The sequence below is a fragment of the Nestor notabilis genome, unplaced genomic scaffold (genome assembly GCF_000696875.1).
Source record: "Nestor notabilis isolate BGI_N333 unplaced genomic scaffold, ASM69687v1 scaffold4268, whole genome shotgun sequence".
Taxonomy (NCBI): Eukaryota; Metazoa; Chordata; class Aves; order Psittaciformes; family Psittacidae; genus Nestor; species Nestor notabilis.
Window position 1 is genome coordinate 79087 of NW_009940595.1, and position 23554 is coordinate 102640.

Consider the following 23554-nt stretch of genomic DNA (forward strand, 5'->3'; position numbering starts at 1 on the left):
TATTTAAAAAAAAAAACCCAAAACCAACATGAAATCTGAAGCAGTCCACCATTAATCTCTATATTAATGGATTAAACAATAGTTTCTTAGACAGAACTCAGATGCTGGCATGCTGTTCAAGTTAAAGACACTGCCATTGGGTTTTCATTTTAAATGTTATTTGACTAGGAAAGTTCAAAAGAAGGTGCTTGCTTTTAGCTGTGTCAGCTCCTTCACCCTCAAAAAGCAAAATAAAACCAAAAATCCATTCCTAGTGTATGTGCTTTCTTTTTGCTTTTTATTCAGAAATTAGTGTCTCTGTGAGGCGGGAAAAAAAAGAAAAAAGAAAAAGAAAAATCTGCTTTCTAAGCATTGCTATTTGCACATTGCACCACATTAAATGGCAGAGCAATCAAAGTGGTTACCACTCAGCTACCTTCTCCACTCCAAAACTCTTCCACTGGGCTGTGGTCCCAACACTTAGGAGAGCTGAATGATGTATGCAGTGAAACATATATTGTCCCTTATTAGTTTTGTAGTCTTGTATGTGAAATGGGTGAAAACCATTAACAACTTCATTTTGACAAACTGTGCTGTAAACTCTATAGTCATTAAAATCTCTGTATTTCATTTAGTAAAAATTAAAGAATGTGAACATGTTTAATGCCATCTCTGCTTAATCTGCTTCTGAACATAAATCCATATTCCCGCTTAAGTAATTTACTTTTAACCTGTGTTTCAAAATGTTAATAATCTCAATATTTTGCAGACACAGAAATGAGATTAGCAATAAATAAGATTTGTAGATAATGTTATGGAAAGTATCATGCTTTGTCCTGGTTTTCTTTATCACTATCTCAAATTACAACAGAAATTTAAATATTTCTGGAGTGGTGAATGCTGCATAACATGCTTATTGCAACATTTCACCAGTTCAGTAATGAGATTGCAGTGCACCCACTTAAGCAGTGCAAGATTTGGAAATGCAATGATTTATGGGCCCCTTACTGTGTGGTATGTAATATATCTATCTTCATATAGAAGTCCATTTCATATGATTGTCCATTTGCTGTTGATGACCTCAGAGCTCTGCCCATTTTGTTGCTTATATGAATCTTTTGTGACATCTCTGACAATTTAGATATCTGTGTGTGTGTGCCTGTATTGGCTAAATCACACCGTTGACTAATTGTAACACTGCTTCTCTGGCTTCCTAATTTGAAAATTTCAGATGATTTATTACACATGATTCAAATAATTGAGATACCAAAATAGGATTGATTTCCTTTTCAATTACTGTGCCAAGGGGATACAACACACTTACTGAGTATAGTAGTACAGAAGGAAATACCACCTTCAGTTTTGTGATCAGGAATCTGCTTAGGCTTTTTGAGGTAACATCTGTTATTTTAATTGCTCACTCTAAATGCTATAATGCTTGGAAAGAGTTCTTTAATTTTTACAGTCCCATTAGTTGCTATTTTATGTAATACAGCAAATTTGCTTGAAGACTGTGTATCATAATAGCAATGCATGTGTGGGAGGAGGGGAATCGTTCCTATATAATGAAAGGATTCATAATTTTCTAAAGCATAATACATTGTATCAGACCTTTGCAAATAGTACAGATCTCTTCTGATCAGTGGAGTCAACTGAGGAAAATAATTGTTCCTGTTAGATTAGATTTTATTTAATGGAACTGAAGAAGGTGCATTTGTATGATTTTCATCACTTTATTTTGCTCTTTTTAAATGAAAGAGATGTCGTTTTTATTTTAAATCCACGTGTCTCAGGTGTTTTCCTTCATTAAACATTCAGGGTCATTTTACTATGCCCATGGCTGCCACCAGTTCTCTATTACTATTGTTTACTCAAGGACAGCCCAAAACACTTTCCACTGCCTACAGTTACCATAAAGGAGGTGAAAATACTAATGCTACTCTACAAAGGATTGGTTGGATTTCATCTGCAGTAATGTGCAACAATTATGACCAGCTCTATTATAATTACAATGGAATGGGTGCACAGAAAGGCTGATTTGTGTGAGAAGAGAACGAAAAGGTTGGCTTGATTAGCCTGTGAAAACAAAGACTGAAAGAGGATATGCTCTCTGTTTATAAACACAGAGAGAGTGTGAATAAATGCATCATTGTCAAGGTCCAGAGGACAAGGTTGGCACAAAAACAAATGAGTTCAACTTGCCCATGAATAAATTCAGATCAAAAGTTAGTAAAAGGTTTCTAATTACCAGAGATATCAGTCTGGAAAAACTCCTTCTTGGAGGGGAAAAAAGAATCAAAAGCAAAAACAAACCAAAAACCCCCAAACCAACCAAACAAAAAAACCCAACAATCTTTTTTGAAGAATAGTTCATGGAAAAAGATCCAACAGGTTTGTGCATCATAGCACAAGGGGTGAGTGGGAGACCCAAAGGGTTGTGTTCAAAGGCTACTTTCAGATGAACACATTTTTTCTAGGGGGGGCTTGTCCTTGGCTGATGTATTCATCTAGTTCCACTGTGCTGCAGCCCAATGCACACCACCATGAAGAAGAGCTTAAAGCGTAACTATCTTTTAAGACCTGATCTAGCTCAGGTCCTAAAATCACAACTCAGTTCTAGGAGCTCACATAATTCTACATTTTAATATGAGTAATAGAATAATAACAGCATTATAGGTTCATTTGAACCCTTACATTTTCCAGTGGTGATGGCAGATCAGGTGTGAAATGCCACTCTCTCTGGTGCAGATCGGTAACCAAGCTGCCAGCACTTTTATTTTTCAGAGGTGAGAACCAATGGACAGATTGGCTTAGCCCTGTTATCTCCAAACTCTTGGATTTTTTCCTCTGTGAAAGCTAAAAATTGATTTCTCCTTGTGCTATCAATTTTCTTCTCTTTTTCATCATACTCTCCAGAACCTGAGAAACGTAAAGGACATATAGAGAGCAAATTATTATGAAGTTCAATATCTCCCTTTACTTGTCTTGGAGCTTCATCTAGTTATGCCTTTCCCATAGCTACCCCTCTTTGGAAAGTGCCGAGAAATTCAGGAAGGGCATAGCACAACTGTGTTTTGGCATAGGCAGTGGCAGCCCATGAGGCAGCCTCAAGAAAGTGTGCAGTACCCCCCCTTTCTTGCTCTGCCTCCTGCTCTCTGCTGCTGGCTTGTGGAGGAAGAAACACTCTCCTCTCTGAGTGTTACGAAGAATGTGATGAAGACATGGCATGTCTTCATCATGTGATGAAGAGTGTCATGAAGAATGTGATGAAGACACATCCAGTATATGATAAAAGTACTGGAATCATCTTGGCCCCAAGTTAAGATGTCTCCATAAGCAAGTATTGCTGCCTTTGGTGCTTATTACAAGACTGAATACATTCTTTTCCTCCATGTCTCTGTCTACTTGTGTGGTTGCTCTGTGGTGAATGGTCTGCCTTGGCTGCTTATCTTAAAATAATGAGACAATGAAAGCTGAACAGCAATGTATATTAGGTCTTGCTTCCGACAAGTCTCTGTCTGATATGTTGGTGTGATCCTCTTCAGTTCTTTTTCCTAATTCATCTGTAAAGACTTATTAATTTAAAGTAGCATTTCCTTCCTTATTTATTTGCCTACTCAGATGAAATGTACATCTAATTTTATCTTTGTTCCATTTCAAATAGGACAACCTCCCCTTTATTCCAAGTTCAGACTAACAACAGAAAGCTTTGAAACTATGTATTGATCTTCTGATTTAAAAAAAAAGAAAATCCAACCCACATAACCTAACCTAAATTTATGCAGGTGCCAACTCAGTTCAGCTCAGCCAACTTTGTAATATTTTTTTACATGTAGTGCTTGTGTAATAGATCATCTGCCATCCTTATATCATTATACTGTATCCTTCTTTGAAGTGCAAATGAAAATTGTTTCCTCTCATACAATAGTTGCTTTATATAGTTTTCTTAAGTCAGATCCAAAATTCAAGAATGAGAGATGATGTTGGAGAGTCATTATATAAAAGGCTTGTCACTCAGTCAATGCCAAATATTAAAAAATGACAAAGAAAGCTATAGCAAATTACTAAAGTTGAATTGGCTTTGTATGGCATTGCTTTGTTGCTAACCTAAAATCTGAATTTGTTATATGATCAGTGGAATTCACAGCATTTAAAATAATAGCTGTCATTAATCTATTGATGTAGATACCTCCTTGGCAACCAGACAAAAATCTTTTTGGTGTTTGGATTCTGTTACTAGTTCCCAGGTGATGTGTAAAAATACGAGGTAGCAATCTAAAGGTTAAAATGAGAACACTCTACTTAAAATGCACCAAAAATGCTGAATATAGAAAAAACATGTACACTTTTGAGGCAGAAAAGATAAATGTTTGAGCAGCTGAAAGTCAAAATCTCTTAAAATATTACTTAGCAATATAAATTGCCATGCAGCTATCAGGTTTTACATTATTAGAACAAGTCTAATAGTCTTGCTGTTACAGTTTGGGCATGGTGTATAATGAAACCAAGCAAACTTTTTTTAGATCCTCTGAGAAAGGATATAGTTTAAAATCAGGACAAGAAGTTTCTTGAGCTCTCCTTTCCGATTATATTGAAAATTATATGCGTTTTGTTAAAACAGCATTTTTTGTTTTCGTTTGTTTTTTTACCTTGCAGTTAGTGAAATGATACAGACTAAATGAAAAGACAGCTTCTTAAGCTGAGATAAACCATTCTGTGTGGTACATTAAGAATTAATCGACCAGAAATGCAAGAAATTACACTGGACACAGCTGATGCCATGTGTTATTTTTGTTTGCAGGAAAATCTATATTTCATAGAGACCATTAACAACAGATTAATTCAGATACTATGACAATCTGTGAAGAAGAATAAAATACTTGTCAGGAGAGTAGAAGTTAAAATTTTCATCCCATGTGTTTTTCTTCTAAGATTTAATGAGAGCACAAAGATTCAATTTAAATACCAGTATGTCCAAAGAACTTGCTTCAAAATAATTAATTTAAAGAATGTTAACTGAATCCAAAATTACTGGGATTGTTGCCATAACATTTCAAGAGCTGCTTTTTTGAAAAGCTTGGCTTCCTTTTCACAAGAAAAATTCCATAATTTGAGTTCAAGTCTATCTCTTCGTGTTTCCTAAGGTCTTGATTATGGCCATAGATCAGGAGGCTAGAGGCAAAACCAGATGATGGCATTTAGTTACAGGTATAACAGTGCAGATGTGCTGTATCCTTTAAAAAATGAAAAGCTATAAATACACAAATGAGAATCAGAAATACTCAATAAACTCTGGCTGCAAACAAGGGTATGTTAAATGCTGGCTCCTTGAGCACCTCCCTTACTTGGAGAGACAGGGGGGCAGAAGGTATCCAGAAATTTAAGCATCTAAAAAGTTCAGGGCATCAGCCTCTGTATTTAAAACAGATTATGGACAAACTGTTCAGCATGATGAAAAATAAGTTCTAGTTTAAAAAATTGATCAATTTTGTAGATTATTTCTTGTGCTTTACAGAAAGATACACATAATTGCCTTGAAAGCTACCAGCTGACCCTATTTGAGTCACCAGAAAAAGGCTGTTTAAGTAAAGTTCAAGTTCTTGTGTAAGGATTAGAGTCAGTTGCTGGTGCTTTTAAGCCCACACTCCTCTCACTCTCTGTTCCCTGAGGGCCTCAATCATTCAGTGGTGTAAAGGACCATATTCCCAAACTTCAAGAATTTATACTGTGTTAAAACTGTTTTTCTGGTTTCCCTAACCTGCCTTAAAGTTAATATTTTAAGGTTAATATTTCACATATTGATGTATTTACATAGGGGTTGGGTTTTTTTCTTTAAAGTGTGTGTCCATAGAGCTGAGTGTTTAGCTGTAAGCCTTAATAAGTATCCCATGGAGTCAAAAGCTAGGTTTGAATTAGGTCGTGCTATAAACAAGCACATACACACCTAGAATGCTCTGATGCATTTTCTTTACCCTTTTGGTAAATCATGTTTGCTAACTTGCGCATTGTTCATAGGTTGTTGATACTCGTTTTCCAGGAAATGAACTATTAAGGCCTGAATAATTGTCTGTGCCTTTACAGCTCCTAAGTAATGCTACACTTAGAAATACATCATGACATGACTTCCTACTGATTTACACATTATTTGCCAAGGGTGCTGTGAAACACTTTTTAGATCAAAGGTAAAAGGAGAGGGAGAGAAAACCCAAAATGAAACAACTAAGCCCAGTTACATCTACAAAGATTTGGCGAAGTTTGGGCATAGTACATTTTAAACTTTGGCAATTATCGTAATGGTGGCATGTCAGTTGTTTTACTGAGCATGCATATGTTCTTTTTGCGGCGATGGCAGAACTCAACAATAGCCGTGTAGCAATCACACTGGTCTTAGCCCGCTCAGTTAATTTTTTTGTTTATAATCTGGTGGTAACATTTCTGTATTTTAACTTTTCTGCATATTCTTTCTCTTGCCTTATCTTCCAGGAAATAAATGATGTGGATGTGCAGGAGCTGGTGAGAAGGTCAATTGGAAGGTTAACAATTATTCGACAAACATTTCCAGTCCCCCAAAACATAAGTCAGCGCTGTTTCCGTGGGAACCACAGAATATCTTCATCACTGTGCGACCCGAAGGACCCCTTCTCCCAAAGCATGGAGGTAGTTCATATACCTGTCTATTCCCACCTGGGAACTGTCTTTCTAGATCAGATCAAGGTTTTTCCCTAGGGGCTTAGTGTTCTCTCGGACATGTAGTTTAATGGCTCATGACACGGCAAGAAAATACTTGGGCTTTGAGTGAGTGAGACTGATGGCCTAGAACAACTCCCCTGCTCCACAACAATTTAGAAAAAAGTCCAAAAAAGCCACCTGATCTCCAGGCAATAGGGTAGTTACTTTGTTATCCTGTTAAATTTTACTTTTTGTCATCTCACTGAGAGGGATTTCATCTCCATGGCCAACATCTCCTCTTCTCTAAGCCTCAAATGTGTCGTGAATAGGAGAGCCTTCCTGGGGAGCACCTGCATCATTTGTTGCAAGTGTCTTGGTGAACGCACCTAGATCTATGCCTGTGTTCCAAAAGAGGCCTTGTTTTCAGGGTTGTTACTTACAAATCACAATTAAACTATAACAGCCTTCCTACCACTTGAAATCAGCAACAAGATCACAGTCACTGTCCTCCTGGCTTCACGTCATTTTCCAAGAGCAAGTCCTCTTGTGTCTAGTTAGTCTTCGTCATGACAAAGCTATGGCAAATCAGGAGTCTGAAATTGGCTTGAGATGATGATTTTACTTCTGGGGTTTTTCGCATGGTTGTTTATGAAGTTGTGGAAAGATGACTGCATTGGCGGCGGTGCAGGAAGAGCATATCTGACTTAGCACCAAAGAGCAGTCATCTTGTGATGCTAAAATTAATGAGTGGAAGAATACAATGGGAGATAAATAGGGAGGCGTTAAAGAGTGTTCTTTCTTAAAATAAAAATACATAAGAGGAAAAAGTGTGGCTTGTCTTGCCCTGCTTCGAGTTACCTGTAAGAGCTGTTGTCTCACAATTGTTCACAAAGCAGCCAGTAAACAGCTATTGATGACATGAAAAGTTGGCTGTAGCATGCTGCATGGTGTTCCTGTTAGAGTTCTTGAAATAAACATGGCTGTGTAAGGTCAATAGATGGATAGGATATTTCTGGAGGCTATTTAGGAACTATGAAATTCTTTAGGTTCTTCCATTCTGTTATGTCAACGTGGTCTTACTAACTACAGAACATAAGAATTGTGTATCGATAGAAGGCTTCACATTTGATATATAGAATCATAGAATAGTTAGGGTTGGAAAGGACCTTAAGATCATCTAGTTCCAACCCCCCTGCCATGAGCAGGGACACCACACACTAAACTGTGTCGCCCAAGGCTCTGTCCAGCCTGGCCTTAAACGCCTCCAGGGTTGGAGCATTCACAGCTTCCTTGGGCAACCTATTCCAGTGCCTCACCACCCTCACTGTGAAGAACTTCTTCCTTATATCTCACCTAAACTTCCCCTGCTTAAGTTTATCCTCTTCAACTTCAGTTTCATTTCATTTTTAGTTCAGTAATGAACTGACTCTAGGAAAAAAAAGTTCTAGAAACCAAAGTTTATTTTCTACAAATTATCCACAAAATCCATTTAGTATGTTAGATTGGACCTTATATCTTAACCTGTGCTTCTTTATCAGCCTATAGCTTGGAGAGCTATAATAATACCATTGAAAGCTTTCATAGCATTTTGGTTCAAAGGAATGATGGAAGCTTGACTGGTTTAACTGTTCTACAGACATGAGTTGCTTTTTTCATATTTTCCCAGAGATGACTGCAGTTCATTAGTGGCTGAGGGAGGCAACACTAAAAAATGAAAGGAAGTAAAACTCTGACACAGTTTCCCTTGTGTCTTCGTATGTTGCACAGACCTTTGAGTAGCTCTGGGGTTTGTTTGCTGCTGCTTTGTTCTCCCCAACAATATTATAAATTAACTTCCATTCCAGTGGGGAGTTGAAACAGTTTATAAATTGAAATCTCTAATGCTTTTTTTTTAATGCCATTGAAGTGTGACTAAACAGAAATATTATCTGGAAATTATAAGGGTGGATTTCTTGATTCCCCTACTCCCCCCCAAATTACTGTCCCTAAAGTCTGTGTGAATAATTATTTTTTTCAGCATCTTTATTAAAACACTGAAAAATATTTTTGTGAAGAATTCTCATTGTATCTCTGGGACTGCCCTAGTTGAAACAACAACTTCTATAAATTTGTATCATTTTGGAGGCAGAAATTTAAAACCTGGATTCACATAAGTATTTGGTACCCTAGCCCTTTTGTTTAAAAACTAAGTGCAATGTTCTAGGCATACATAAAGTAAATGCTATTCATCCAGATTAATGAGTCATACTTAATCCAATTGCTAATACCTTTCTTCTACATTCTGGAACAAAAAATCACATCTGAATTTTGGATTGCATCAACAGGAGGTTATGCAGTTAGATACTGCTTGCTAGTGTAAGTGTCCAGCCATTAGATTAAGAGGCTTGGAACAAATAAAGGATCAGTAATCGATACAAGGCAATGCATTAAACGTCCCAGTAAATTTCCATGGGACATGAATAAAAGTGTAAAGTGATTTGAAATTACAGCCCTTCTCTGTGCATCGGGACAGTTACTAATGAAGCATACTTCTGGTAGTGATTGGGAAGGCTGATTTTGAGAAGCAGAAATTAATTTTAGTGTCTTTATCATTGCATTATCAGTGACTGATAGTTGTAAATGTTAAGATGAACTGTTAGTGAAGGAATAACAATGTTTAATAATTGCTGAACTCTGTACTCCTGAGCCCTGTTAATGCTTAATGAAGACCCAGCTATGTTACTCTTGAGACTAGTGAATGCATCCTTCCTCAGGAACTGTGACAATAATTTTCTATTCACATGATAGTAGGTTATGGAAGCTACCTTGAAAGCTATGTCGTTTTGTTGGGAAATGATGTCTTGACATCTGTAGCCCTTCATGTACCAATTTAGTTTCATTAGTGACCTTATTGTCTCTGCTCTCTAGAGGTGGTTTGTTTGGGTTGGGTTTTTTTTAATCTTGTTTGTTTTTTTTCCTTTGGCAAAGGCTTATGTAAAATAAACTTGGCTCACAGCATAGTAATAATTCCTTCGGTCTCCCTTAAATGTCCCTGTGATGCTGACTTCTTTGGGGATACGCAGGTTTAGCTGAAATGCTTTGAATTCTTTGTAGGTTTACAATACACAGAAAAATAATCCATGTTATTTTAAAAATGCTTGATTAATCTGAACCCTGATCCTCAATGCATGCTTCTAATCCTGTCATGCACAGAGGTGCCTAGCCTGTGCATCTGCAGAATGTATATTAGTTCCTTGGTGAATACTGAAATGGAAGTACTCACAGCCACTGGAGTCATGGGAGAACCTTGAGTTAGAATAAAGCAGCGTGTTCCAGAAAGAGGGGGTAAAGGATCATTGTCTTTTAAAGTGAAAGGGAAGTAGGGATCCGAAGTCCTGTACATTTATGGTACTACCAATGCAGTTGTAAAGGCAGTGGAGGACCCTGGGACTTCATCAGAAGGGACATCAGCAGACCATTAGATCTTCAAGAAAATGTGGAAGACAAAATGTCCCAGGAATTTCCGGCGAGGTAAGGAGAAAGACCACCTCTTCCTTGAATGCTAGACAGGGAAGGAGCCTGCCACAAAACCTTCCTGTATGAAATGTACAGATCAGATTGAGGATGATACAGGCAAAGTCAGCATAAAGATGGAATTTATTTAAGAAAATAAAAACATACAAAATAGGTTATATGGAAATCAGAAATGAGGCAGGAAGAAAGGGATTTTTTTTGTTTTTTTCTTTCCTCTTTTAAGGTGATGTGTGGATTTGCTCATCAGTGTCTCAGACACATAATCTTCAGCATTATTGTGCTTCCTTGGCATTCACCCCCTCCCAGTAGCTTCCCAGTCACTGGATATTTTTAAGAGGCAGAATAGGGGTATTCTCCACAAAGTTGGTGTACTTTCCTGTAGGCAGCTTCTTCCTTTCTTTTAAGGTTTTGAGCAGATCGTCTGTATGGAGAAACCCTTACACACGTATTCCACAATCTTGGAAATGTCTTTTGTCTTGTCTGTGACTGATGGAGATAAAAACCCAGCAGCCTTGCTTCAGTCAGCAAATTGCTGCTGGCTAATTGGTTTTCAGGCACTGGGAGTATTCTACAGTCTCTCATAGTGCAGCTGAGTAATCTGAGTTTCCCTCAATAACTTCAGGCCTCATGGTTTCAAATGTCCAATAGGTTATCTAAAAACAATATTCCCAAAGGTCCTTGCATTTCTGAATACATTTCTTTTCCTGAGAAACTCTGTTCAGGAGAACTGAGGTTTCTCCTTATGATGGTAACTTAAATGTTCCTGCCATTTGAGGACAGAAATGACTGAAATATAGCTTAACTGTGAATTACTTGTTTCAGAAGTGTTCATGAATTCTGAGCTTCTGTTCCTTTACATTAAAATGTGTCTTTCACATCTGACTTTGTACTGTGTGTGTTTAAAAGTACATGTACAGAAATTATACATGGGTAAGTGGATCTGGCACACAAGTAATTTCTCTTCTTGATTTCAACTGTTGTCTCTTTAATGCCAAACTGGAACTTCTTTGCACCATATGTGTTTAACTGTACTCACTGTGAAACATGTACACGTTTACTCAATTCCTTGCAGGACAATACTCTTATTAACAACCATTCCCAAATACTCTGACAGGAAACACTATAAATTGTAGAATAAACATGCAACTGCATACTAAGAAAGATTTCATCAGGTCATATTGCATTCCAGAAATAGTCTCAATCAGAACTGATTTTAAAAAACAGGAAAAAAATCATAATGAAATTGTTTATTTTCAATTTTCAGAGTTTCTGTTTTTCAAAAGAATAAAACAATCTGGAAGAAAATTTGCTGATGTCCAAATATCTAGTGATTGAAAACTGAAAGTTGCAGGCAGCTGGTTAAAAATAAATGGAAGTCTGGTTATTTTCATGAGCAAGGCTTTAAATCCTGCAAATGGAGCTGTGCCTGTGATTGGGCTGCCTGTACTTCACATGTATATAGTTTGTTCCTGCAAATTACTTGTAGCGTGACAGCCCTTAGCTGCAGTTTTTAAAGGAGCTGAAGATACGACTTATTGACTCTCACAATTTCTTCTTAATATCAACTAAATCATTTAATTACCAGGGGATTATGGGTGAGGCAAAACAAATGACAAATTCTGGCTTCTGGCAGGAGACCAGAAATAATTATGCTTATATTCCCATTCTAATGTCTTTGCAGATTTCAAACCTATATATATATGACACCGTCCTCCTGTTGGCGAATGCTTTTCATAAGAAGCTGGAGGACAGGAAGTGGCACAGCATGGCCAGCCTCACCTGCATCAGGAAGAACTCTAAACCTTGGCAAGGTGGACGATCAATGTTGGAAACTATAAAGAAGGTACATTTTCCTTGTACTTCCTTGTCTTTGATTTCTCAAATAGTCACAGTAGGCAGTATTCCCTTCTGAAGTGTGTACTGTTCTTGCCAGTACTAGCACTGTCTTTTCAAAGCTATAGTTTTGATGTATTTACAGTTTCTGAATTAAAATCATAGACTCATACAATGGTTTGGGTTGAAGGGACCATAAAGCTCATCTAGTTCCAACCCCCCTGCCATGTGCAGGGACACCCTTCCACTAGATCAGGTTGCTCAAAACCCCATCCAGCCTGTCCTTGAACACTGCCAGGGATGGAGCAGCCACAGCTTCTCTGGGCAACCTGTGCCAGGGCCTCACCACCCTCACAGTGAAGATTTTTTTTTTTCTAATATCTAATCTAAATCTACCCTCTTTCAGCTTAAAGCCATTTCCTCTTGTCGTGTCACTACATGCCCCCTTTAGGTACTGGAAAACCATTATAAGATCTCACTGGAGAGACTTAAAATTTACATTGTAAATACAAAGAAAACCCAGAACAGTAAAAAGAAAAGGTGATTTATTTATGGCTTTCATTAAAAAGAACTAAAAAATAATTTAAAATATAATGTTGTTTCAAGAAGTTGCCATTCTGCATTAGGTCTTTAACTACACCAGAAATTACGATTATGCAGGCAAAATGGAAGGCTCCTTTGAACCCTGCTTATTTTTTCCCCAGTCCTGGATCAATCCGCATAAGTTCCAAAATAACAGTTCAAGGCTTTCTTTGCTGGCTGTCTCTGGTTTCTATTCTAATAGTTTGAAGTCATGAGACTGCAAGGATAATCCAGGACACATTTCTTATTTCAGGGGCAGGATATGGCTTTCAGGGACTCTAAACCGTATTGCTCTTAACCTATCAACACAATTTCAAATTCATGTTTAACAGTCCCATGTATTTAAGCTATGCTTCAGGCAAGGCTGGTTCTGGAACTTTTCTTCTCAACTTACATTTTATAAATACTATTACAAACTTTTTCATCAATAAAAAGCTATTTCTACTTACTGAAATCCAAATAGGATGCCTGAGCCATAGAAGTAAAGATACCCACTTCCCCTCTAGAATTAGAATTTATTATCTGAGCTGGAGTTTCAGGCAAAGCCTGGTAGCCATACTAGCATCTCTAAATTTAGAAGTACTCCATCATGGAAAGAGATGCTGACTGTTTTGTATTATGATCATTTGCTTGTTTGTGTTGTTTCTGGATGTGAGACTGATCCTGTTCTCCTACATAAACATCATTTATGCTTGCTCTTACCACAATCTCATCTCTTTGCTTGTCGGAGTTTATTCCATTCATTGCCACATCGTTACAACTATCTAGCTAAGTTTATCTTCTTCCTCCTAAAATGATGTGATTAATAAAACAAATTCCTTCCATGACCTTTCACAGAAGAGTGGCACTGTGTTAAAGATCATTTTATGTAGCTCTTAACCCTGAAATATGAAGAGATAGGGCCAAGAGAAATACAAAAGCATTCAAGAAGGCAGGAACAAGTAGAAATTCTAAGGTTGTGGTTAGCTTGCTAAAGAAAAGTCAAAAGGTCAATCAAATGCCAATAAAATCCGACATGTGCAGCTAACCAGGCTTGTATCCTGTTGCTTTTGGGTTTCTTCTCTATTCAAATGAGATGGCTTTGATAAGAAGCTTCTGTAGAAGAACTTCAGTAGCACAGCTGCATATTTTGAAATTAAAAAGTTGACATTCATGAATGTCTGATGAGGTGTCAGGAAAACAATAAAATTAAAAAATAATGAAAGGAAAAGTAAAAACCAAGTGAAATTTTTTTTTTCTCAAAAACATACCAGTTTTCCTTAACTTTGAAAGAAAGTTACCATTTAAATAGTTGAATAGTTTCTGAATAAAAGGTTCTGTTTACATTTTTAAGTCACTGTGTTCAAGAATGTAGTGTAAGAACATACTGTTAGTTCAGGGTGAAGATACAGGCTGAGATTTATTTTATCACAGGGCTGGAATCACCATCTTGTTCCAGATTATCCCTCTTCTCAATGTAGTATCAGTGGGTGTTGCATTGTAGCCAAGTATGGTGTTGGTGAGGAAAGAGTTAAGGAAGAGATGCCTAATTCCAGACTGCCTGCCTTAGAAAGGGACTAGCAACTGAAGTAGCTGATCTCCTGGCAGCAGCGGAAGTGATATTGCCATCTACTGCTTCACACAACAGAGCTCTTGACTGTCCTGCTACTAAAAAAAAAGAAAAAAAAGAAAAAAAGGAAGGAAAAACTAGTTCTGGAGGAAGGTTTTCGGGGGGGGGGGGGGGGCGGAAATAAAAACATCTGTCCTCTAGAATCAGACACCCAGAAATAGGAATATTTGGCAGTGTTATAGCTGCAGAGGGAATCTCTCTATGATTTCTAGAGGGGCAAATAAGAAAAGAGATGGGAAATCTCTATAAAGCTGCACACTGAAGGTGTGAAGGTAAGAGAAAGGGGTGTTGATGTTCTACCTGCGTCAGCACTTGTTGAAAATAGGAGAAATCTGGTGGTATGTAAACTAATTTCTTTATGATTAATAAGCTAATAGGCAAGAGTAGGGAATGAGGGGAAATTAGATTTTCAACCATTTCTTGTAATGGCAAAATAGCTGTCTGAATCATTTCCTATTGTCTTTTCTTACTTTTCACTCCTGAACATTTGATTCCTGCATCGCTATTTATACAAACAACTCCAAAAGCTGTTCTTTCTGTGTGAATTCAGCCCACTACAATTATTAAAATCAATATCTGTTTCTATCCATTCTGGAACTGGATAAATAGCTAAAATCATCAGGAAATACAATCCTTCTAATGAATTTGGCCAGCTTTAGCAATTGGTTCTAAATTCACTTCTGTAAGAGGAGCTATCCCCAAACACATGCTCGCTTGTTTATTTCTCAGTAAAGCTATTTCACAATGAAACAAATAAGTATTACTAGAAAACAATTCTACTGTTGGAAAAATTAATCTTCCCAAATAGCTGGAGAATAAATGTAAGTAGGATTATATGGAGGATCAACTCGGAAAAATGACAAGTTACTGCATATATCTTCTCTCACGCTTACCTGATCTCTTCCCAGTCGTATTTGTTTAGCTCACTGACAAGCAACACATTTTTAGTGCTAGCAGCAACATAGAGCCTATTTCTTTGTGGAAAATGAGCTGTACCTCATGCTGTTTAATGAATCATAGCTGGAATTGTCAAATAGTTCTGGTCTCAGAAATGTCAACGTTGTTCAGTGGTGACATGTGAAAAAGATGCCAAACTGGTTTTCAGGTGATAGATTAGGCTCTCTTCCCTAGAAGCTAAAAATGGTGTGTTGAGTTTAAAACTCAACAACGTTTTTGATGTCAGGTTTTTTCCAAGACTAAAAGATGAAATTGATATTTAATGATTATAGCATTTTTGTCTGCCTATAATCATTTTTTTCCTTAATTGCAAAATAGCTAATGCATTTTGGGGAAAAAAAAAACAACAACAAAACAACAACAAACCCAAACCAAATTAAAAAAAAAAAAAAACCAAAACAAAACAAAAAAAGCCCAGGAACTGTCAGAGCAAGTATAATATTTTATGACTGATGATTGAGAAGCTGACATTCCCAAGCGAGGTCCTGACTGCTAAGTAAATAGTGCTTTCTTCACAGACTTACAGTGTAGTGGTGCCTAAGCATATATAAACTGTAGTTTATCTTGCCAGTCTAGACAGAACTCAAGTAGGCTTTAACTGTATTGCCGAGCTTTACAGCAGCTCTGCAAAGCCCAGAGCAGTGATCAGAAATGTAAGTAAAACATTTTTGTCCTAACAACTGGCATTTCACTCTTCAGTTTTAAATGTGTCAGGAAATCGCATGGTTGCAACCTTGGAGGAATCTAAGAGCAGATAATGAGCACATCTTCCTTTTTCCTCGAATAGCATTGTTTCTGTAAATTGAATGAAAAATTTATTGGACTCTTGCCCATTATCATAATGAACACTAAAATAACTTGGAAAAATCTCAATGGGAAGTTACTGGATTAGTAGCTGTCATACAGATGTCCATTTCCTTTGTGATTTCCTTCCACTGTTCAGTAACAGAGGGTTAAAATACATGCCGTACATCAAATATCTGTTTTAGAGGGATCCATGTGAAAGATGGGAAAAGAAAGTGAAAGACTATGCAGAAAAATTAGAGCAGTGTCCTGAAAGTCTCCCTCGACAATACACTGTGCCACTCCTTCAGCCCTAAGCAATAAAACAGGCTCATGTAAGCCTTGTAAAAAGGCTGCATGGGGCAATTAGGGCTAGAGAGCAATAGCAAGATTGCCAGGCCTACAGCAGCAGCAAGGTATGTCCCGGGTAGGGAGGGAGCACCAGGCACTCCAAGAAGTTTCCTAACAGCTTTAGATTTGTTGTTGGTGTTATATGGGTGGTTCTCTACTGTTGTGTCTTTCTGTCTCTTCCCTTTCCAAGCCAGGTGCATTCCCATCTAATCTTAGCTCTTATTACACTATTTGCAAATGCACACAGTCTAGGAAAGAAAGCTCTAATCAGAAGACGCTCTTACATGAGAAATTTTCAAAGCGTGATAAAATTGCAAAATAGATCAATGAGGAAAACTGTTATTATGGGTATCACTGAATTACAGACAAATAAAACTAACTAACAGACTTAAAGTTTCTATCTTGCCCCAGTATTTACAGCCATTTAAAAAATCGAGGTAAATAAACTTACATACAATGGCTTTGGGTAGAAATTCAATTCCCAAGTATGGTAGGTAGGTCAGTTAACCTGTTCCTTATGTTTAGGGTCTATGTGTTACCAAAGACGAAAGTGTTTTCATTAGAAGTGGATTGCATTAGTTCACATGTAACTAAGGTGAAATAAGTCTTCATTTTTTCATATTTGCTTAAATAAGGACAAAGGTTATGAAAAACTAAATTAAAAGTTGACTAAAATTTTAAATTGCTGTGTTAGGTCTCACAATATCATTTATATTTTAGACATGAGTCTATCTTCATGTCCCATAAATTATTGGGAGCATTCTCAATCTGGGAAATGAAGTCACTTTAATCTTTTATACTGAAAGTTCCAAATTTAAAACTACTTTGTCACATATATAATAAGAAGAAAGAAAAACAACTTCTGCACTTTCTGTTTTACAAAGCATCTACATTACGAATTTTTTGTTGTTGTTGTTCAATATTTCCGTTCTTTTATAATTTTCTTCCAGAGTTTTGCTTTCGTTTTTCCAGACCTTGCTTGTGGCTTACTAGAAATTATGGTGCAGCTCAGGTGGTCTATAGCAGCTTAATATTCATACTTCACCTACCTCAGACCTATAGGTTTAATTCACATTGTGGGGAAAAAAGTAATACAGGAAATATGAAGTATAATACAGAAAAGCAGTATATAATAAGAGGTCAGAGTGGTGCAGAACTAAGAATAGGTGTATGCTATCAGGGAGGGCAAGTCAGCCAGCTGGAGGCTTTTGGAGGTCAGATGGGCATCCCAAGCTTTACAGATGTGTGCTGTTTTGCAGGCATTTCTATATCATATGTACCATGAAATTCTGGCTTTGTTTATCAAAAAGCCAGATGAGACTATATGAGAAAAAAAGGTATGTAGAATAGGCTTTTATTTCTGGTTCCTGAATAGGATGTAGTCAAATTTAGGTTTACAGAAAAGGTTTATATTTGTGAAACTCAGTTATTTACCTAAGGATATGTTCAAATTATTTTGAAGGCAAACACAAGCTCTGTCTTTACTCTGAACCTGTCAGAGGTGTGATAAACCCAATCTAAAAGCCATGAAGGTGTGATTATTACAGGATTGTGCTCAAGCATAGTAAGTAACCTCAATGTCACACTAACGATAGGGATCTATGTCAAAATTGGCTGGCTCTCACCGAGGGCAAAATGACCCAGGGTCTTCCTGCAAAAGACTGTGCAGGTGCACCCTTAATTAGGATGCTGTTTTCCTTTAAAAAAAAAAAAAAAATTCTTCTATCTCATCCAGAAAGTAAAGATTATAGAAAAGATTAAAAAAGATTAAATACATGTCTGTACAAAGTATTACCTTATTTTTAACTGAAAATGGCACTTCATTAAATATTTCTATATTATTCCCTGATAATACTACTCTCTAGTAGTTGCTAGTAAATTTTAAAGGTATTATCACAGTGATCAGCTTCCTTATTTTTGTTATAGGATGCTTTATGAAAGGATGGCAACATTTTTTTAGTTCATAATAATCAGCAATGGAGATGCAAATTTTGTACTCCTTCCTGGATTTGCTCCAAACAGAAGATGTGAGAATAGAGCTTTTAAAATCATGATTCAGCAAGGCTCATGTGCTTGGCTAGGTAGCTGGTATATAAAGCATTAATTTTCCATTATTTTTCAGTTCAAATAATAAAGCTTTTAACTGAAGGATAAATCACAGCTGCAAAACTTTTATCTCATATTTTGAAGAAAAGCTGTGCATTTCATATGGGTTTACACCAGGGGCAGATACTTTTTATTGTACGTACTTAAAATATTGTTCAGGTTATTTTGAGGGAGAGGGTTAAACATCTAATTTTCCCTGAATCTAAAATCTGAAGAAATTTTTTAAGGCTAAAGGTTTTCACTGTGTCTCTGTTGAATTTAAAGTTCAGGTCATCACAGTTCTTATACAAAGATGAAATGAGTGTCATGTTGAATCAACCCTCGAATACATTTTGAGTATTGCTGTAGCATTTATAGCCCTTTCAACTCTGATTCTTTACAGTAAATATTCACTTTTTTTTCTTTAGCATTTTAACCCCTTCTGACAAAAATGTAAAAAGTAAAAGCAAATAAAATGAAAATATGCTGCATTGTTTCTCATCTCATTCATTCTTAGCAGTAGAGTTTCAGAGGAAAACAGAAAAATCACTGTTTTCAGCTAGACAAGCCCCCCATTTGCGCAGATCACTTATGCTGGGCTCAAAAAATACCTAACTTCATGCAAAACTCAACCTGATCTTCTGTGGAAATCTCTTGCATGAGAAACACTGGTGGCAGGGGAAGGCAGGGATGCAAAAATAAACAAACCGAACTATTTTTTGTGGAATTTCTTTTGTTTATTTGTCATTAGTTTTACATCCACTAAAATTAGTCACAAAACTTTTTTTTTAATGGGGCTAGAATGTCTATACATACACACTGATGGGTAGAAGGACAAAAATTGAATTGCAGATAGATTAAGACTATTGCTTGCATTGCATCTGGTTAGCACTACTGAGTTTGAGTCTCCTGTGAAGAACTTACATGATACAGAAACAATTCAGGCTTCAAATTTTTTAGGGAAATGTGGTCTTGGAAAAACTGTACTGATTCTAGTAGTTGTGAATGTATACTGCATAGTCAGTGCACAAATGCCTTGGATAATAAAATAACAAAAGGTTATTATAATTGTCTACTTCTGAATTTTCAATCCATTCTTTTTTTCCAATAGGGTGGAGTGAATGGCTTGACTGGAGAACTGGAATTTGCAGAAAATGGGGGGAATCCCAATGTGCATTTTGAAATTTTGGGGACAAATTATGGAGAAGATCTTGGCAGAGGCATCCGCAAGGTGAGGCTACATGTATTCAAACTAGAGTCTATTTTTACGGATATTTTAAAAAACTTTCTTGTGTTCCATGGTAATAGAAAACTGTTTGATGGCAGATAATAGATTGTTGTGTGTCATTAAGAGGAGTAAGAAATGGGAGAAAAGTCTTGAACTTCTTTATACACATTGATTTTACTATTGCAAAGAGGCCTTGCAGTAGATTGTGTCGATCAAGGTATTGATTGTAATACTGAATGTGTTCAGTTGTTGGTCAACTGTCCCAAAAGAGCAGTGAAAGCTGTTGTTTTGTAACCCTTGCAACCCATTTCCAAAATAACAAAGTTTACATTAAATTATGTTTAGAGCACCCACACTGGCACTATGGTCAAAGTGGGATGTGTAACCATTAGATGATTAAACTTCATAGGTACGGGAGATCTGTCGTAACATAGATAAAATTTCTGTAATCTCTTGTCTGCATGATATAAATACTTGATGTTTTAGTAAAAGTTAACTTTTACAGAGTAAGTGCAATGTTATGTATTCAGCTACCAGACATAGTCCAAATACTTGGACTTAGCTTGTTTGAGGAAATGGCATACATCTCCAGCAAAATTACTTTTTTCAGTTTTGCTAGTCTGTAAAAACAAATTTAAGTCCTGTGTAAGGAATGGTGAAAGCAAGTTTCTATTTGCAGTGCATATCCTTAACTTCGGACAACTGCCCCTCTGGAATGGCAAAAGTAGCAAAAATTATATGGTACCTCTTAGGAAAATAAAAGACCAATAGGCTTTTCCAGGAGTAACTCTTCTTCAAAGACAGATCTCCTGAAAGATAATATTAGGATCTCTTCATTTAGTATATCAAATCACACTGGTTTTTATGTGTGAGGAAGCTGAAGTGATTGTCTGAAAGCAAATGACAGAGAAAGTTATCTTAATATATGGAAACTGGTTCCATGTGTCACTATATAATGAAGGACATCATTTATCTGCATACAACAGATAAGTTCTTCTGCAGCAACAGATAAATGTTCTGAAAGAAGGGAGAGAGAAAGAATTTTAAAAGTGTCTCTAAGCTCCTGAAATTTCTCCTCTGCTATTTATTGTAATTGTTATTCTGTTCCTGCTGTTTCAACTATTGTCAATACCTTGATGTACACACATGCCTATAGTTATGTCACCTTGAGCAGAGATCGTGAGAGATGCTTTAGAAACTAAAAAGAATGGGATCTTGTTGATATTTGGAGATGTGCTTCACGAAGTCTTTAGGCGACCAGAATGTTGGATGAGTCCTTATTCCCTTGCCTATAGAATTCAACCTGTTTCAATGTATTTTGACTTGATTTATTTTCCATGCTATGCATCAAGAATCTATTTATTCTTTAGAGCAACCAGATAGCCCTTCCCAAGACAAATCTGTATCCCTTCATTTAATTTAATTGGTTGGTTTTGGCTGGTTTTTGACTTTAGGCCTGTCTGGGTGATTGCCTCAATGAAGCATTAAGTTGTGTTCTTCCATTTCACAAAAAGATAGAAGAGAAAGATACCCACATAAATGTCTTTCTTAGAAATATAAATGTTCAAAAAGACTTCCTATCCTTTCTGACTCTTTTCCGATGGTATAATTTATATTTATAGTGCAAATTTAAACTATAGTACAATTTACTTTTAATGAAGAGGTTAAGGACCACAGGCACACATAAATTGTGTGAAACAATGAGATAGTACAAACAGGTTTTTTGAAGCTTCCTTGTTTACCCTTTATCTTAGTTCAAGGACAAAGAGACATCCACTGTCTTTGAAAGGAAATAGATTTTTAGTTGGTCAAAGAGAACAGAGTTTTGCATGGAATATAATTAGATCATGAAACTCAGTGTTACAAGATGCAGTTCAGGAGTAAAGCAAAGCTCAAAAGATGCTGAAAATACGTATTTCTTATGTTTGTCAAGATAAGTGTTTAAAATTAAATATAGAGCTTATAAGAAAATTTTCCTGTTGAAGGTTGCACTATAAATATCTATCCGTAAAGCTTTGTGGTGTGCTGTGGCTGGTTAAAAATAAGAAAGTGTCCAGAGCAGAACAGATTTAATCTGTTCTGATCTTTATTTGGTTTTTTTTTTTTTGTAAACAGCGTTCAGCAATCCACAGAAAGCTTTATAAAGAGCTCTGGTGTAGAGAAAGCAATTTTCTTTAGAAAGAAATTTCTGTATATATTGTGAGAATGTGGTAATTGTTCCCAGAAGCATCTTTAGAAAAAATAATAATTCCAATTAAATATTGTATTTTTTACAATAAAATGAATAGTAAAGTGATTTAAAATAAATACGGTATTTCTAATCAATGTCACAAAGTTAAAGAAAAAAAACCAAAACAAAAAACAAACAAAAACAGGCTGGGGTTCCTAAAACATTTATATCAGATACAGAGAAGATTTTTAAGGGTAAAATGCCATATGTTGGTATTACTCTTTTGACAATATTTCGCATATTTTAGCTTTGATTAGGTTTTACTTCACAGAGTATGAGCCACTAGTGTTGGAAGCAAATCACAATAATTACAGGAGTCAGATATATTTTTGTTAGCTACACTAATTAAAGTGCACTTCAAGCTTTCATGTATTTAGTGATCTGACTACAGAACTACCTAACCATTTTTATTTCTCAGCTCTAGTGGAAGCAGCTGCAATTAGCAGACTGACTGAAATTTCTAAACAAATGCATCTTCCCTAATGAACATGTTTCCAAGTACTTTTATGTGAGATAATGAAGGATGAAATCATGACAAAAGGCCTATTAAAGTCACCGGGTCCAGAGGTTTGCACAAAGTGTGTAAAGAATTTTATTTAATCTTTTTTTCCCTGAGGAACAATCAATTGATCTTAATTAACAGAAGTAAAATTTTTAAATGCACTCAGATTTCTCAAGAGTCCAAATTCTGCCTGAAGTCAGTTCTATTTGGGTTCTGGAGTCATTTGCTTACTTCTAAAAAGTTCACTTATATTCAAAGGTTAATATTGTAGGACTCAAAAAATCAAACAGTTTAAGAAACACCATGAATTCATGTTCGTGTTTGGTTTTATTGGCCAAATTAATCCAATATATCTAGCAGAAACTGTCTGCAAGTCCAGACCTTCATCTTTCATGGGCTGCTGGAAAGCAGGGGAGCGTTCATTTTGAAGTTCATTGAGCTGGGTCCTTCATTTAGTGGCAAGTTAGCAAACTCAGGAGTGGGATTTGCCTGAAATACAAATTTTGTACTGTTATGTCTGTAAATAAGTCAGGTACTTGGAATAATCTAGTCTGATGGTTGCCAGATCCTGATGTTATTGACACAAGTGGTGTTACCATCCCAAAGGAACTGCAGAAAAACTCTTGTTTTTACACATCATGCTGTGGCTTGCATTTGTGCAGATATAGTTATATTCAGTGGGAGACATGGGTGTACTTCTGACATTTCTCTGTTGGCATTTGTCTGTTGGTATTTGACATTTGAGTATGTATTCTTTGACATTTAAATTTCAGTGCGATACTTTTATCTATACTGTTGAAATAAAAGCTGCCATTCCTGTGAATAACCATCTAACAAACAAATGAACAAAAGGGAGTTGATAGCTCAGAGGAGTACTGGTTTATATCTTTGTAGAAAACAGCACTGCAGAAATAAAGTGGTTTTCGTATTTCTTGCAGTGCTCCTTGTAATAAAGAATGGGCTCATCCTCATCAAGAGGCTGTGCTACACCTTTTGAAGTTTAGAGGACTTTCTTCCTGTTCCCACACTGTTTTTTCTGCCATGTGTGGACATTTGGAGGTTGTGATGCATTTTTCTCTGCCTCTATAAGCCTGTTAGCATATACACACATCCTGTGCATTTCTCTTCTCTTCTCTTCTGAAGATGGTTTCTGTCATTTCCTCACAGTGGGGGAATGAGATGACATGCCAGGATCTCGCATCTCTTCCTCTCTGCACCCGGATATCCATGTCA

At 36.5% G+C, this 23554-nt stretch overlaps 1 protein-coding gene across 1 annotated transcript in view; it reads left to right on the top strand.

Annotated features, from left to right (window-relative positions):
- The window catches only part of LOC104410308 (glutamate receptor ionotropic, delta-2-like), a gene marked incomplete at its 5' end in the record, with an annotated part of 299373 nt that overhangs the window by 74388 nt on the left and 201431 nt on the right, over positions 1-23554 (top strand). Inside the window, 3 exon segments of the mRNA XM_010020436.1 lie at positions 6463-6636; positions 11843-12004; positions 19473-19592. Coding sequence (XP_010018738.1) covers positions 6463-6636; positions 11843-12004; positions 19473-19592 — 456 coding nt within the window.